A 17,690-nucleotide genomic window follows, 5' to 3' on the forward strand; every position below is an offset into this window, starting at 1 on the left:
CCGACATTAAATTTGACCTCTAATTTTCTAAACACAATCAAGTTGGTTAGAGAAGAAACTGAAAATAATTTCTATGCATGTGTGTCCATTAAAAAAAGGTTTGAATGAATTAAAAATGTTCAAAGTTCAGATTTTATTACATCATAGAAACTTTGCCAACTTTCCTGAAAGTGACATTTGCAATTTGTGGTAATGGTTTGCTCCCTTTTTTTTTTTAATTCATTACTTAATGGCCTCATTTCCTTGCAAACATGAGGTTACAATTAAAGATTGAACATTTTGCTGTTGTCAAAGAAAGTCAGCAGAAGTGTGAGGATTGTTTAAACAACCGGGCTCAGGTTTTCCAGTCTGAGTCTTTACTGTCAGGAGCAGAGTGATGTTCCTTCAAAAGGGCTCGTTGTAACACAGCTGTAAACCCAGTGTTGGCACCATTGGCTTTTAAACTACTCTGCCCACTGACATTAAAAGTCACTGGGCTCCATTCACGCCCGCACACAAATATCTCATCATATTTAAGAGGGCCTATTAAGGGCCACATTGAGAATTCATGGGCCTCTCTCTTCGTCTCCGGCGCTTGATTTATCTGTGACGACCATGCTGCCGGGCCCTTTCAGAAGGAGTGGCTCCAGTTTTTGTCTTAGAGGAGGCCCAAAACAATGCATTTCGGGCTCATTTCTCTAAAAGGGCCTCCTCTTTCAGGGGGCAGTGAGAGCCGGGGCTGGCCTAACATCTGTTTGTGTCCAGAGCCAGGCGGGACCGGAGCACAGCGTGCCTCGGCAGCCCCCTTCTCCTCTCCTTGGGGGTCTTTGTTCCCGATTTCATGCTATCAGAGCGGCAGCATGTTTTCCTGCGCAGAGCTGTCAGGGGCATAAAGGGCCCTGAGTGGGGTCACATCAAGAGGGATGGGCATGAAAAATTGGTAAAATGTATCACAAAGCCCACCCACTAGATGGTTGCCTAGCGCCCTGTAGTGGGGTGTCAAGACCCCTCCTCCCCCGCCGTACCTTCCTTTCCCCCCTTCTCCCTGGCTGAATTACACCTCTCCCTCTCACTCACCCTGGTGGACAAGCATGTCATTTAGATGAAATGCTGCTAGCAAATTAAAGGCTGCTTCTGCGAATGAATCAATGTTCTTTGTGTGGAAGGAGGATTTTGTGCCTCAGCAAGGTCTTCCCTGACAGTGACTAAAGAAAGCCGGTCACCTGCCTGCCTATGAAAGCCATCTCCTCTTCTGCAGCAAGAAAAATCAAAGCTCTTTCTCATAATACGATTACCTTTAATCTAAGCAAACAAATCGCACCATATGAAAGATTCCGTCTTTCTTCATATTTGTCGTACGAACCAAATCATCACTTTGGACTTGTATCTACTGAGTAAAGGTTGACATCAATAGACAATTTCACAGATTTGAGTTTTCAGAAAAATTGCTAAAATGTCCCAATTCCTCCGGAAATTAACTTTGCAAACTGTTGCCCGATTTAAATACAATCTATATCCGACTCACTGTGGAAGGCAGCGAGTTCAGCCAAACGCAGTCATTCTTCTGGAGAATGCTTCTTTGCATATGGATTCCCACAAACTACGCTGATTAAAACACCAGGAAAGAAATAATGATGCACACACGGTGCGTGTGCATGTTTGAGCACGATCCCCAGGGACAACATGTGTTGTCGGCAGCCACTCCATCCTTCAGAGACGGGGAGTAAAACCCAACTAATGTGCTCTGTTTTTCAAAGGCTGAGGACTGCATTAGTCAAAAATAGACTGACATCATACAAGTTGGACACTATGTGCCAGGCACAAAGAGATCCCTATCCTTCACAGTTTATGCCAGATTTCATCTGGACTAAATAATAGCATCACTGTTAGCCGTCGCTCACCCTCCCTGTGACTTCAAAGATGGGGGCCATCCTGAATAATAGAAGACAAAACAAACCATCAATAAAGACAGAGACTGAGAGACCGCCGCCAAATGATTATTCGTGATTTATAGAGCTATTACTTTGCTTAGAAAAAGTGGTAGCGATTAGATTTTTATCAGTGATTAGATTTGAAATATTCATAGTTTGCATGACTCTTGACAACATCGCAGCAACTACAACATGATGTACAGTAAGTCCACGATGAATCTCCATTATTCTACACCAGCTATAAATCACTCAATTTTCTCATTTTTCTTTCTGTCTGCAAATTCTACAAAGAAGGCTGCAGAATCTTGAAATGTGCCTCCCTGGTACGATTGAACACGTCTGCAATACGTAACGAGGTTAAGCTACAGCCACACTTTATGCAAATACACTTCATAAATGAATTATTTTAATTTAAACAATTCGATAAAATGACGCTCAGCCTGACATCTGCCTTGATTAGTGTCTTTTTGTTGTCCTTCAAAAGACATCTAAGGAAAAATTGACGGAATTCAGAGAGATTTAGTCGAGGTAAGAAACTTTTTTGATCACCGACTGTCCTCTTTGTTACACAGTGGCAAAAATGAATAAACGCATGTTAGCTTTAAGTTCTAAGAATCTCAGTGTGGCTTGTTCTTTTTATTCTAATGTGAGAATAAAGCAAATATCTACTTGGTTGAACAAATTTCTTTCTTTCTCTCATTCTAAGCCAAAAGAAAAAACAGATTAAATACCTGGAAGAGGTTTCTGGATCAGAGTTTTTTTTCTAGGGGAAAGCTAAACACAAAACTAGCAGGAATGCTAATGCTGAATGTTATGAAACTGAGAGATCCACAAAGCAACAAGCTTTTCAAATAGCGTCTTCCTTTATAAAATAGTGTATTAAGAAGCATTTTGAGCTCCTAAGTTGTAAGAAGCTTTATTTTGCAAGCTTTATTTCTGGAACAGTTATCACCCACAACCCTGACATTACCCAACGGTAAAAATCACCAAACAAAAAAATGCGAGCCTGTTACGAATGCATCGCAGCGCTCGTTAACAGGGTGGAAATCTCCCATTATATACTGCAATTTGGGCCCGTTCTCCGGCTAGTTAACAGATTAAACTTGGAGTTAAAAGAGACATCTCATCAACGGCTCCAGCTGGAGAGGACAGCAGCGAGGGATTACGGGCCAATTCAGGTTACATCCCTGACCGGGGCCAACCCCAGGGGCCTACAAGGCAACGTTCCCTCACAGCTCCTGCTGGTGCCAGGCTCTGCGCTCATCTTTGGCTTGGTTTGTCACGCCATCCCACCGTTGGCATGGTGTTGCTAGCTGCCAGTCACAAAGCACCCCCCCCCCCACCATCTCCCCTGCTCCTCCGAGTACACAATGGCAATAGCATGACTGGCGCCGGGCTCAAACGGCCTGTTGTTAATGAGCAGCACCAACAGAAGCCACTGCTTGTTCTTCATTTGCCAACGTTTTAATTATATGGACAGCGCTCCCATCAAAGCTGCATCGCTCAAGTTACGCCCTCATTGCTGAACTCTGTCTTTCCTCTGTGTCTCCAGAGCTGTATTCATTTGCATAGAAAGCAAACAGAGAGGAGAGAGAGAACAGGCACTGTTGTCTAGAGGGAATAGTCTCCCTCTATATCCAGATGGGTTATCAGTGATATAATGGGCCCTCATTGTGATAGATTGGACTCTTCTTGCCAGATAAAATATCTTTATTGTATCGTGCAGAAATATCACCACAGGCGTCACCTGTGAGGCTATAAATAGGCGTGGGTCAAATAGTAGGTGCTAATAACTCTGTTTTGACTTGCATGGCGTAGTAAACGAATGGGGTTTACTGCTTCAGCACAATTAAGACAATGTTAGGTGGGGTGCGTTGCGCTGAAAAGTATATTGATTTAGTAGGCCAGACACACAATATAAAAGACTTGTCAATACAGTTTGGCCTAGCAATAAAATAGTCAAATACAACACTCCAATGCCTTCTTGGGTAAGCTGCCAACAACACCGCCTTGAAGAATTATGACAGAAAAAACGGTCAGTTATCGTAATAAGCTTCCCTTTTTAGTCGAGCCACACAAGAGCTGGCGCTCAGTATATGCATGTGTATAAATCAGTGTCTCCGGTTGTAAATGCATGAGTGTATCTGGGAAGCTGAGGGCAGCCAGGGAGGGTCACAGTCCCTGGTGTCAGGGGTTCCAGAGAACAGAGGCCCAATCAGTGCTGGCCCACTGGTTAATGGATGGATGGCCCCCAAAATTAATTAGCCTGACTAATGTAGTGTATACTTAATTACACCGGCCGCCTTTTGATTTATAGCGGGCCAGATACACACACGCAAGTCAAAGTCAGGTTGAAAAGGAAAAAAAAATTTAAAAAATCTCAGCTTTACTTGTGCAAATTGTTTACCAGGACTAGGTTCAGCAGCCAGGACAATGACCATCAACTACCTGATGAACTGCCGGTGGGTTCGACTGCAGGTAGCGTGCACAGGCTCTTTAGTTTCCCTCCATCATTTAAATCGTGGCATTTTAAGTATGTTTCTATAATTAATAATAAACACTTTCCTCTTACGGTAGAAGTAAAATCAATTAACTATTTTATAAAAATCACGCTCACGTGGGCAGTAATAAGAAAACCCAGCCTTCGCTCTCAAATTCATGGAATAAAAAATCCCTTGCTTATATCTCTACTCTCGCTGTCATGGGCGTGTGCACAGAGTGATTCCACTGTGAGAAAAATGAATGATCCATCACGCTGGTCTGTCATTACAAGGCATTTTAAAGCATTCATTTGGAGTGGGGATAGTCTAGAGCCCCACCTTTAATTTCATGCTACTCAGGCGAGAGAAAGGACACAGGACAAAGGGAGGGAGATTGATGCCCAGTCCGCCCCCTCAGCGGCACCCCTGCACTTCCCGCTGGTGCAGACAGGGGGTGCAAATCCATTCAGTTAGAGGCCAGCTAATGAAATCTGGCTGTGTAAGAGCAGATCATCCTCAATTAAAAGAGCCCCACACCATGTCTGGGCGACAATAGATCAAGTCAGCAATTAACCCTCCCGCTGGCCTCAATCAATCCTTAAATTGGAGCAGGCCGGCCAGCAGCACCCAATCTCTGCAGATATTAAATTTACATTCTATTAAGTTTAATTAGGAGGGATTTTAAATATACTAGTAGTTCAGGCACAGAGCCCTGAGTCTGTCATCGACACAGCTGATTCACGGCCACCTCGCCGGACACACACACTCTAACATTCCTGTTAAAACACACATCACTGTGAATTCTTTCTTCTTTATTTTTCGCCTGAAACATGGAACCAAGACAAAAACTAGGTGTGCATCCATCAATAATAAACTCCCTGACTAAGATCCCAACCTGGGATCAACAATCATAACAACCGCTTACATTCCTGCTTTTCTACCCAACACTCCGCCCATGATGGCGGATATCACTCCCATCTGGGTTATAGTATTACTGTGTTTACTGTACAGGATCCTAATCTCATTAAAGCCCTTAAAGCCGTGTCTTTGATCCAGAGCAACAGCAATAATAATTCATTGTAAACATTTAACTGCATATATTTGTCTTTTGGACAGCAGAATATGCAACGATAGTAAAAATACTGAGTGTTGATTGCAGCCCAACTTCTATCCCATTTATACTGTGTTCTTTTTTGGCCAGTAAAGAGAATTAAGAGAATTAAAATCCTCCCTACACTGGGGCTGTGTCCCAAAATCCCTCCCAACTCTCATCATAGTGACTTCACCAATTTGTAGTGTTGTCTGAATGTTTAGTGAGAGCCTATATACTTTAAATAATGCCCTAAAAGTATCCAACAATGCACAGTAGTGGAGGATCGATGGTCACTAACCCAGCAAATAACTATCGGGCTCACAAAGCAGCTCCAAAACCATCTGTACAAACATGTATTTTCTATTTAGTTTATTTCAGTAGTTTCTTAGCCATATAAATGCTGAATTAATCAATTGCCGCATTATAGGACTATGAAGTATGTTGTGTTAAATGGCAGATTTATAAATGAGGTTTTTCAGATAACTACAGGTAAAACACAAAACAAGCTGTGGCATTAAAACAAGTGAAATTGATTTAAACTAATGTGAGCGGAGCAATAAAAAGAAAGCAAATGGCTCAAGATATTTAATATTCGAAATGCAAAGGTTAAAAAAAAAGGTTCCTCCATCATGATGATGAGTCCACAATGACCCATAAAGCAGTCGGTAGGGATTAGTGAGCGATTGCGTGATTTCAGACAGCCCACATTTATTATATTCAACCTTCTGTGAAAAAGGTATAAAAATAACCTTGTCAAAGGCCTCTCTAAAAAAAAAAGAGGGAAAAGAGACGAAGGCCATCAGCTCTGCACATTCAGATCAAAAGAACTCTTTAAAGAGAAAGGTGCTCCAGCAGCGCCTGTTGCAGCCATCCCTACCCACACAGCGGCATCTTTAATAGCGCCGAAATAAGAAGAAAACATCTGAGAAACTCATTTATTCTCAGTGTAGTTTGTGAATGGTAAATAATAAATGTGTTTACTGTGAAAAAAGAGAAATGCCGGCTCTGTGAAAGTGTTTGTGTCATGTTCAGTTTTATCTTTTAAAAAAAACTTTTTCATTTGTCTCGATCAGCTCGGAAACACACGTGCTCTGAAGTATGCACGAGGTACTATGCACAGTCCAACCACACGTTACTCTGCTGTCAATACCAGTTTATCTGTGAAATAAGGCCTGTGGATGACTTTTGTTTGTACACCTGAGCGTAATATTTCTTTGCCATCAGTAATCTGTGTCCTTTACAAGACATTAGTATAAGTAGGTTGACTAAGGGCTCACACTAAGGCCATAAGGACATGACATGAATTCTTCTTTGTTTACAAAAAAGCCCACAAAGGTGGCCTCTGTGAATATTACTGTCCAATGAAGTTATTCCTTAAAATCTCTCAGAAACAAGTCTGTCTGTGTCGCTATGGCAGCAGCGTGTTACATATTCAGTCTCACTTGAATGCTGCTTGAATATGAGAGCTGTAGTAAGACAATTAAAACTTGTAGATAAACAAGTGCCCTATGAAGTATCACAGTGTGTGCGATTCGCCAGACCGATATCTTCAAATCACTACCTTCGGGGTTTCCTGTTGTATCAGCGTCGATGCGGAGCATGATCAAGCCAAAGCATGATAAGACCCATGGGAGAGGAAAGAGAAGGCCGGTGGGGCCTGGACCACCTCCAGGCTGCTCAGCCCCAGCTTTAGTCTCCACGTGGCTGTGTCTTTTGTCTGCCAGTCAAAGGGACACTGAATGGGGGTCAATTGAAACCAATTCCCTCTGTCGGACACAATTAATCGGGTTGCCCGGGCTGGGCAGAAGGGGGGCGGGCTGCAGGTCTGTGGTTACTGATCCTGCCGCACAAGCATGCCAGGAATTTGCCACCTGGAATTTGCCTTCTGACAATAACAACCCTGCTCCTTTCTGAGCCCACCTCCTTTTCCGTGCACACACGGATACATCCCCAAGTACCCCTGTCCCGTCCACCCTCCCACAAGGCGGGGTGGGTGCCACTGGAGTGGCTTGTGCTTGTCCACAGTCTGGTCAACCACAATGGACTTAAGGCAGAGAAGAAGAGAAGTGGTGTAGCGTGCAGCCGGAGAGAAATGTATTAAAGTATTTTCTGATCCAGTGATTCTCAAAGTGAGGCCTGGGGAACCCCATGGGTGCTTGAGGTTTATCTCCTAGGTTAAATAAAAAAATAAAAAAGATAAGTAGTGCAATACTGCGGCTATTTCCTCCACTTAACACGCCATAAGAATCTGTTCACCTGCATGCATTTTTGGAAGGCTTCTCTATCAGCTGAATCAGGGAAGAGAACAGCAGCAAAATCAAAAAAATGAGTCTCTCAGACAGAGAGAAAGAGAGGCCAGCCTCTCTGTGTTGGAATCAATCTGAGGATAAGTATGGGCGATCGATCCGCCAGCAGCCCATCTACAGTTAAGCACTTCAGTAGCTGTGCACTAATTGTGCTGTTGACATTAATTGTCATTAAAGGTCTTAAAACGGCCTCCCAGCTGTGAGTTAGTTCCTGCGCCCAGGGTTCAGCCCATTTGTTTATCCGTGACATCACAGCACTCTCAGCCGCCAACACACTGGCTGCTGTTCCAAGTGGAGCAGCTTGGTTTGATGACACATTTCACACAGATGACACCATCAGCTGTTTCTGTTATCCCCCGTTTCTGAACCCTCATTAAGCCAAATAAAAATGTGTAAATGTGTGTGTGTGTGTGTGTTTGTGGTTTATAACTCAGTCCACAGCTCTAACTTCCTGTAGGGAAATCTACAAGGTCCCCCCCATGATTGCTGCCACACCCCTTTAAGTGGGGTGAATCAATTAGATTCCTCCGACCTAACAAACTGGCTTGTGTGTGTGTGTGTATGTTTGTGTGTGTGTGTGTGTGTGTGTGTTCGCTCTGGATGTGAATGTTGCAGTGAAAGGGGCCAAGGTGCATATGAAAGGAGAGAGGGGGCAGAGATGGACACACACTGATGCAAGCCTAACACATCCCTGGAAAAGGGGTCGTGACCCTCACTGCACTCAAACAGCATTTCAGAGCGGTGGAGACACGGAGAGGGTGAGAGCTTACCTACCACAGAGCAGTGGCAACAAGACAGCAAACATGACCAGATTAGCTCTACACAGGATAAACACAGAGGCTCCGAATCATCTCATCTGACTTCTTCTTTTTTCTGTCTTCTTTATTGGGTGATTTCTTTATAGCTTAACGCATCCATAATCTATGGCAATGCAGTTTCCTTCGATGTGCAGAACACAGTGTCTTTTATCCCAGCAGCGCTGATAAAGATATGAAACAGTCTGTCATTGACATAATATCAATGTGGCAACCTAAATGTGTGCCAGGTGACATATAATTGAACAAGTTGACTTCTGAATAGCCTCAGTGTTTGCACATCTGCTGCTGTCCTCGAATTTATTATTTCCAAAGCAACGCCATGTTCATATGACCAGCGGGTCAATGTGATCCAATTACAGCACCAAATCAAATGTACTGCACAAACTTTGAGGCAATTAATCAATGCCCCTGATAGATTGCTGAGTAAAAACATGTGATGTCCATCCCACTTAGCTGGCCCTTCTAGAGGAGGTGGTGACTTAGTTCGCCCCTAGTGGCCAGATGACAAATTGCAAAGGCTTTCTTGTTGTGTGCCACACAGAGTGAAGTGCTTCCGAAGTCATTTGAGCACTGGAGACCTCCATCCATTCAGAGGGCTTTCCCTCCTCTTCCCACTCCCCTGAAAGAGGCTCTAGTTGAAATTAACAATGCCCACACCTTGAACAGGCCCACTGATTCGAGGACCATTGTGCCGGAAAAGATCGGCCAACAAGTGTCTCTCCCACTCTGTTATCACAGGACATCACTGTCTGCGGTGGGCTTTTTATGACTTGTCATGCCACTAACCACTAACCACTAACCTCCCCCCCCAACCCTCCCACCCCCCCATACCTCACCCCATCTACTCATAGACAATGCTGAATGACTGCGCTGCCTTAGCTCTCCCCGGCCTCAATTGCACCAGGAGAAGGAGGAGGAAAGAGGGAAGAGAAAGAGCAGTAAATGGCATCGTAACACAACAATGCGTTTAGAGGCTCAGTTGGCAAACACAGCTGGGGCAGCAACAGTGAAGCGTTTAATGAGTCATAATTCTAAGGAGACAGTGGACAGCTAAAAGCACTTATGCTATATTGCAGTTACTCTCTAATACACACAAACACACACTTTATATAACCGTGACTTTCACAGTGCTTTACCGCACACGTTTTTGAGCATTAGCATAAAGTTTATGTGAAAATTTATCCGGATTGCACAGATAATCTATAGAATTATCCTCCCGCCACCAAATTGTGAGGCGCAAAAGAAAAAACAACACTCACCTCAATGACTATCTTCGTGTCCAACCTGAAGTTAAAGTCTCCAAAGACGAAATACGGCACCCTCTCATACCTCTGGTCCGTGATCCTGCAAAAACAACAATAAGAGTTATTAGCAGAAAATACAAATCCCAAAGCCACCATCTTTAAAGCCATCCCCATTAGCTGTCAAAGACTTGTGAAGCTGCCATCCAACAATTCCCCTGACCTCCAGGCGTTCAGTTCATGAGGGATACGGCACCACCTGGTGGTCTGAACAATTTGATTAAAGGGGGGGGTAAGTTTTTGTGAAGCTTTGTGACCATTTCACAAGATCAGATTAATCAGACAGCACACAAGACATGGATATAAAATGGAAAGGATACAGGAAATGAAAAAAATTACTTCTAAAATACATTTAGGTCAATATGAGCAGTTTTTTTAAATGTAGGTTTAAAAGTGAGAGAAGTAGATGAATGATTAAATAAAACAGAATCAAAAAAAAGAAAATCAATATTCTGGACAAATGCTGAATCAGCCAAACTGTGATTTCCTTCTGGAAATGTAGTCCAAATCGAATGACTAACACAGGCCAGCGACAGCATACAGGAAGCACCAATTCCAGCCCTCTGGGACTCGTCTGCCGTATATTTCCCAAACATGCGAGAGGCTCGAGTAAACATGCGGTCAGTTCAAACTGTTCATTCTCAGCTGACGCCACAATTGAATCAAAATTAAATGAATAACTCTTGATAAGGCCCTTTGAAAGACAGAAAATTCACTTTGCTGAACTAATCAAAGGGAAACTGACAGTGCCCCCAGCTCCCTTCATTTATAAAGCACGGAATGGTTGAAGTCCAAAATACATTTCTTTTTTTGGTGCTGATCTACAGTCTGGGAAATCTTCCTGCCTCTAATGACACTAATTTTAGTATTAATCATTTGAATCTTGGACTGCTTTGCACCACGATGTCTATCCTCCGAGTTAACTGGTCTTACGTCTTAGCCTATAACTGACGTTGGACCTCCGTGTCTTTTGATTCCATCTAATGTTTCGTTTATATCTACTCTTTATATTTGTTAGCTTCAACTTTAGCTCATTTCACCACCTCAATTTAGAAGGTGCCTCACAAATGAGCTCTAAAGGTTTATGGCTCAGTTTATCCACTTTGGGTTCAGTTAGACGAGCTCCAATGACTTGTAATTTTAAGACTGGTCTGTATTTAGTGCATTAGAGTTTTAGCATAAGTGACATTTACCTGTGCTGGCTTATAAAAAAGAGCACAAGTACAGCGTCAGAGGATGCATAGACTCTGTGACGTGGACCACACAGCACAGAGCCAGCATCCCCGTGTTACGCTTCACCAAAAGAAAAAAAGAAAAAGGCACCTAAGCGGCATATAATGAAGTCCTATGCCTCATCACCTACTTAAAAGTGGCTCTTGTACAGAGCAGAGATAAGAAATTAAGGTGGGTGTAGTGCTGGCTCTTGTGTAATTAATGATTCAGGATGCTTGGCTCGCTATCTCCACTAATCGCATGAATAAATCTCACCGTGGACTTCCCAGGCACAGATAACAATATATTTATGAGGCCGTAAAGAGAGAAAAAGCTTTTCTTAGTGGTGGGTCTGGCCGGCTGTTGTAAAGCGCAACTTTTTTTTTTTTTCTTTTTTCTAAGAGTAGAGCAAGGGGACGGGGAACAGAAACTAGATCATATTTCTGCTCCCTTCTTTTTTACATTTTTTTAATAGGTCAACGTGACGGGAACACTGCCGTGAAATGAATCCAAATGAAAATGCTTATTTTATCACACTCTACTCATTTATCTGCGATTTCGTGAAAATAAAATAGGCACTTGAAAATTACATTTAGCCTTTATATCAAATTTAGTAAAATACGGTTTAATTTCTTTTTTTAAATTTCTGAAAAGTTTGAAACAAAAATGAAAAGGTGCATATTTCAATTTCTGGTTCAGTCTCTATGAAATACCACTTTCATCCCAACTAATGGCCCTAAGCTTAAAGCTCCGTTTATGACTATGCAAATCAGCTGATTTTTACAGGATTTTTTTGGGTTTTTTTTGTCAGTGGATCATTTGATTATTTGGCTTGATTTTTTGGCCTTTTTTCAGCACGATGCTGGCAGAGGTTGTGCTGGAAAAACTCTAAAACGGGCATACGGAAACTGTTGGTGCGCCTGTGACTGCTGATGGGACGCGTTATACGCTGGAAAACACTAATCACATCTAAAAGGGTTTAGCTAATAGGTCCAAAGCTCAAAATGTAGCAGTTTCACAGTAAAGACTCAATAACTGTCTACATTTTAAAGACTCACTTCCCTCCAGGAACATAGCTTTCAACTCACTTTGTGATGACGCATATGTTCGATGTCTGCTTCTTTTAACGCCACATCAGTATTTGATGTCTTGCTACGTGTAGACATTCAACGCTGTTGCTTCGACCACAAAACGCTACAAGAGGACAGAGTCATTACTCTGTCAAATCCAAGTCCCAGTTTTCCACAATCCTTTCATTTCTTCCACTTCACTCTCAGTCGTGTTTCCTCACTTGAGCTGTCACTTTTTGCTCAAACATAGGGAAACTCCGAACATCAGCAACTTATGTGAATGAAAAAAATGGCAGCCTTCGACGCTTTATATTGTACAGGTGATCATATCTGTAGAAGTAGCCCAACTTTGGCCCTACCTGAGGGTGCTCCGGTATTAGCTTGACCATTAGCAAGTAACAAGAGATCAGTTTGGTTGTGAACATTGTAAAAAAGCTGCTGTCTTACTCTACAATGACAGCAAGTCTGCAGACTTATCTGCTAGCTTGCCATTCAAGAGAGGCACCGTGTGCAATGGAGTTCTTACTAATCAAGGCTAACAGTTACAGCCGTGCCGGGTGGACACTGCCCAACACAAAACAACATTGCTGCTGTATGCTGCTCTCTGATGCTGCTCTTCTATATTTTGGAGTGGTGGAAATACCACCACATACCTATCATTTGCTTTCCGGTGAGACTTCAGGAACCTGAAGGGAAACGCTGGATCTAAAACATCCTTCTGAAGTTAAACAAAAAACGTTTTAGTATCTTTTCAAACTAGTTCATTTGCAGCACTCACAAAACCAGCAGGTCCCTGGTTCAGTAGCCACAAAAGTCTACATTGTGAGCTGCCCTGCATCCTTCTGCCAAGCTTTAAAACCCCACTGACGCATTACACATCACTATTCTTACGATTTCATAAGCTTAAGCCGCGCAGACTGTGTGTGCAGTGGGTCATTAATAAACCCAAAACGGGACTGATGTCATTAATGACCTTACATCCTGGTGCTAAGAGACTCAGCTGCATTGAAGCACTTTATCCTGTTGGGCAGTAAAAAAGCTGAACACAGGCGTCACAGCAGTTCTTACAGGCGTGGGAACTCATGGATCCCCTGTGCTAAAAGACAAGTTGCGCACATCTACAAAAAGCAAACCAAATAAATCCCAAACTGTTAATTTGTCGCAGTTTGTTGACAAGTGTCAATCGGAGAATGGTTTGAAAACAATAAAATGGAACAAAGATAAGAGAATGGATAGAGTGGTGAATGGGAGAGAGGAGATGAGAGTGAGGCGGCCACTCATATGAAAGAATGAATGAAGTGAGAAAGGAGGATAAGGAGTAGGAGAGTGTGTTTCTCTCGAGCCCAATCTCTTTCTCCTGCTAACAGCCATGTCTAATACCCGCAGCCTGGCTGTTTTGTCTGCTGTTCCAAGGTATCAGCCACAGGTCAGAAGGTAACACTCTGTTTACACGATCATTTCCTAAAGCACTCGTGGTGACCCACTGGTGTGAAAGTTGACTTTTTTCTTGGCCTTTGTGGAGGAACGAAGAATTGCAACATTAGCTACAGCTACTGGGCGTGAAAGGAGGCTGAGGATGGGGGGTCCAGAGCTTGATAGAGGGGTGGGGGGCTTCTCGCTGACCCTCACCCTCAGCGGGGGCCCCATTAGCCTCGTCATCATAGTTCATTCAGGCAAACAGTTACAGTGTCAGTGACATTCTCCCACAAAGACACACTCCTTTACACAGTCTATAAACATGCTTTCTCCTGGCCAATTCATTGCGCAGTGACACCCCTGAAAGAGCTTCTTCACATGGGCCGTTCTCACTGAGGTTTGGGCCGGGGCCTTCATCAGGTCTTCCAAGGGGCCACACAAAGACAGGGGTCAGACGCTAATTTATTACATGGCCCCGGACTCAGCTCCCAGGCTCCTTAAACCACCAGCACAAAGCAAACCAGCGCACATTCTCTCCTTCTGATTCTACTTCTCTCTCACATGCAAACAAGCTGTCATGGAAGAGAACAAACATGGAAAAAAAAGCAAGTGGCCTGGACTGAAAAGATTCCTGCACCAAGCTCACTATCAGCCTCTCAATCTCACAGATGACACATGTGTACTGTGATCACATACAAATCCCGCCTGCATTCAAATCTCCCTCCTTAACACCAGCCTCAGTCGCTCACTGACATCTCACCAGATGATATTCTGTGATTGACAGCTAAACTGAGCTATAACAGACAGTCTATAAGGGATTATGAGGGTGCAACTGGGGGCCATGTCATGATCACATTGACAAGCTGACTTCCCATAAGTTGGCCAGTCAGATTCAACTTTGCACACAATAGCCAGGCTGAGCACCGTCATCCATTGAAAGCAAATGTTGAGAATTTGGGAGAATGTTAACATTGTGAAGAATCTGCTGGTGATGTCTTTCTGAATAGGCCAAGGGTGGCCCCTGACAGGACCTTTGACACTGCATGACAACCTTACCACCATCCCACTGTTAGCCTCCCATCTCCTTAGTAACGCCCACCCCAATAAGAACACTATGCAGGAAAGATACGAGGCTGAGGGGGAGTGAGAACGTTCCAGCGGTCACACAGAGGTTAGGGAAGAAGACTTCTCGAGCCAAGAGTTCCGTCTAGACATTGTCAAAATGAGGAGGAAACGTCTTTACTCCACAAAATTCTGTCTAAAATGTGTGGGGAATTAAAAGAGAGCCGTTTGAAAGACGGCTTGGAAAAACTGAGCCTTTGGCGGATGATTCTTTTATACCCAATCTTGACACCCTTACCTGTCACCAATCATGTGCCGAGTGTAGAATCTTCTGGAGCTGTGTTGCTTGCATGTCTTACAAACTCTTCTCTTTCTTTGTCTCTCTCCCAACTTTATTTTGCACGTGTTGATGGCATCCAATTCTAGATTTGCTTGAATTTTCTAAATGTCGTGTGTGCTGGTGTTTGTCGAATCAACAGATTACAGATGTCGGGTTTCGTGAAAGAAGGTTAGTAAGTGCCTATCCTTTATGCAGATACCGCACAGAAACTCACTGGCAAAAAAAAAAAAAGAAAAAAGAATGTAGGTTATGTGTATTACACATGTTAAGACATGGAGGTCGCATTGGAGATATGATTAGCATAATGCTTACATGGACATAGACACTTTAATAAATTCACTGTGGTTTTATGGCTCATCTCCCTGCGATTATCCAGTCCTCCCTCTTGCAGCTCAACATGTCTATTGGCTGGAAACTAGCTGGCCTCTCTCTGCTCTTTCAGCCCGTTGTTCTGGGAAAAGCCAAAAGGGAAACATTTAGATTGGAGGGCTCTTTGAGGCGCTCTGACAGTTGACTGATGACCCTCCATAAAATGACAAAGCATCGCTGTGTGGTGGCCAGTGCGGCCCACTGCCTCCCCATGGGAAACTAATTGCTTTGAATTGTTAACGGCAACATTATTTTTCTGCCAATCATTGCTTTTCAATGCCCCGAAAATGAGCATGAAACAAGCCTTTTCAGCGAACAAAACAGTTAAATGTCCCCAATGTTGATCAAATTAACTTCAGCACTGTGACAATGGACTATATTTGTGTGAAAATAATGGCATGCCACAAAGGACGCCTTTATGCCAGGATTTCACAGTTGTAATGTAAAACTGTTCTCCCCTGAACCGGACCAGCCACTCTGAATGGAGGAAGGAAAAAGAAACAAACTCTGATACACAAAAGGGATTTCTTTAAGCAAGATAGAAAAAAAAGTAGCTGTTGGTTTTATCTCTATCGCTATTATTTCACAGGCTCATTTACAAGCCAGGTTTTCTGTCCCTTAGGCTGAAGCAGGTGTTTTGGGCGCGAAGAAACAAAAAAGAAGCCACATTTTTCAACATATTTCTGTCAGTTTACTATTGAAGTAGTTAGGAGCAGATGATTTAACATGTTTTTCTTTCACATGCAAAGTTTTAAAAGTAGGTAAATGCTGTTTGATGCAGCCTGGGGCTCGTGTGCTCTTTCAAAGGAGAGCCAAACAAGCAAGGGATGCATTTCAAGCAGCGCTTTGCTTTCCTCTCATGGAAGTGGCCCACACATCAGCGCAGGCTAAAGAGCGGCGGTTTTTTGATGTGACTCAATGGTGAAGTCTGGCTGCCTAAACGCTGTTCCTTCTCAGCATTGTTCCCCAGAGGCCTTGAAGCACTTGGGAGATAAACACTGTTTAGCAGTTAAAAGGGCCACAGAGGAAAAGGCTTATCAGATGTGTTCTCAATAGGCTGTAAGCTGCATTATTAGGCCAGGGCCCCAAGATAAGGTGGAAGGTTGAAGCTTGATGCCTGGCAGCAGAGCTCTGTCCCCAGCGCTGTCATGTGATCAAGCTCCTCTGCTGGCTGCGTCTTGGATCTCAGCTGGTGGTGTGTACAGCAGCCCCCGCCTCCTCTCCCATCTCGCAATGAGAGATTATACCTCAGCGAGGGAGGGAAAGGAGAGAGCAGAGGGAGAGGAGGAGGGGGGAGTTGGCTTTAGGTATTCCCCCTGTCCCTTTTCCTGCTTTGCTTCTGGGGGTAGGAGTCAGAGTTAGGACAATGGCCAAAAAGATGGTTCCCAACCAGCCGCTGAATGGGAACACTGTTGGTGGTAGCGCTTCATTCAAAGCCTAGCCCAGGCACATTGTCCTCCCAGATCGGCAGAGGAGAATGGAGTTTGCTGGTGGTTGCCAAAAGGTTAGCAGCCTCTGTGAAAGGACCTACCCATTATTCACTGCCCTTTACAGAGCCCAAGCACCCTTTGTGCTCCTCCTCCCTTCCCTCTGCACCACCAGCTTTTTCTCACTCCGGTGCTCCGGATCTGCACCCCACAGCTTCCCAAAATGTGAGGCGCAATGCCCCCACCATTCCTCTCCGGTACCTCGGACAAGTAACATCAGGGCATGCGGTACGTACAACGATCTACCAGCCGCCGCCTTGGACTCACTACAAAGCCCTGATCCACATATAAAAAGAACTTTTATATGTCCCCATAAGTCAGTACTTTTGCAGCAATCACAGCTGAAAGCTGAAAGGGTACGTCCCTCTCTGCTCGAGCTCCTTCAAGTTGCAGTGGTCCAGATGGTGTACAGCAATCTTTAAGCCATGCCACAAATTCTCAATTGGATTGAGGTGTGGGCTTTGACAATTACATTCCGATACATTTAAATGTTTCCCCTCAAACCCTACAAGCGTTGCTTTGGCATGATACTTAGGGTCCCTGTCCTGCTGGAAGGTGAACCTCTATCGCAGTCTAAAATCTCTGAAAGACTAAAACAGGTTTTGCGCAGGAATTTCCATGTATTTAGCACCATCTGATCATTCCATATACTTAGGCCAGTTTGCCCATCCATGGAGAAGAAAAACTTCCCGACAACATGATGCTGCCACCACCGTGTTTCACAGTGTTGTTCGGGTCATGAGAGACATTGGGTTTGCTCCAGATATTGCGTTTTCCTTAATGGCCAAAATGTTTAATTTTAAGTCTCATCTGACCTGAGGACCTG

The 17,690-nt window shown here is 43.8% G+C and overlaps 1 protein-coding gene across 2 annotated transcripts in view; it reads right to left on the reverse strand.

Annotated features, from left to right (window-relative positions):
* The window catches only part of inpp5a (inositol polyphosphate-5-phosphatase A), a 132,028-nt gene that overhangs the window by 32,511 nt on the left and 81,827 nt on the right, over positions 1-17,690 (reverse strand). For both annotated transcript variants that reach the window (XM_072391439.1, XM_072391440.1), the window contains exon 9: positions 9,867-9,951. In XM_072391439.1, the coding sequence (XP_072247540.1) occupies positions 9,867-9,951 (85 nt within the window). The remainder of the gene's footprint in view (positions 1-9,866; positions 9,952-17,690) is intronic.

The sequence above is a fragment of the Leuresthes tenuis genome, unplaced genomic scaffold (assembly GCF_036924035.1).
Source record: "Leuresthes tenuis unplaced genomic scaffold, fLeuTen1.0.hap1 SCAF_8, whole genome shotgun sequence".
Classification (NCBI taxonomy): Eukaryota; Metazoa; Chordata; class Actinopteri; order Atheriniformes; family Atherinopsidae; genus Leuresthes; species Leuresthes tenuis.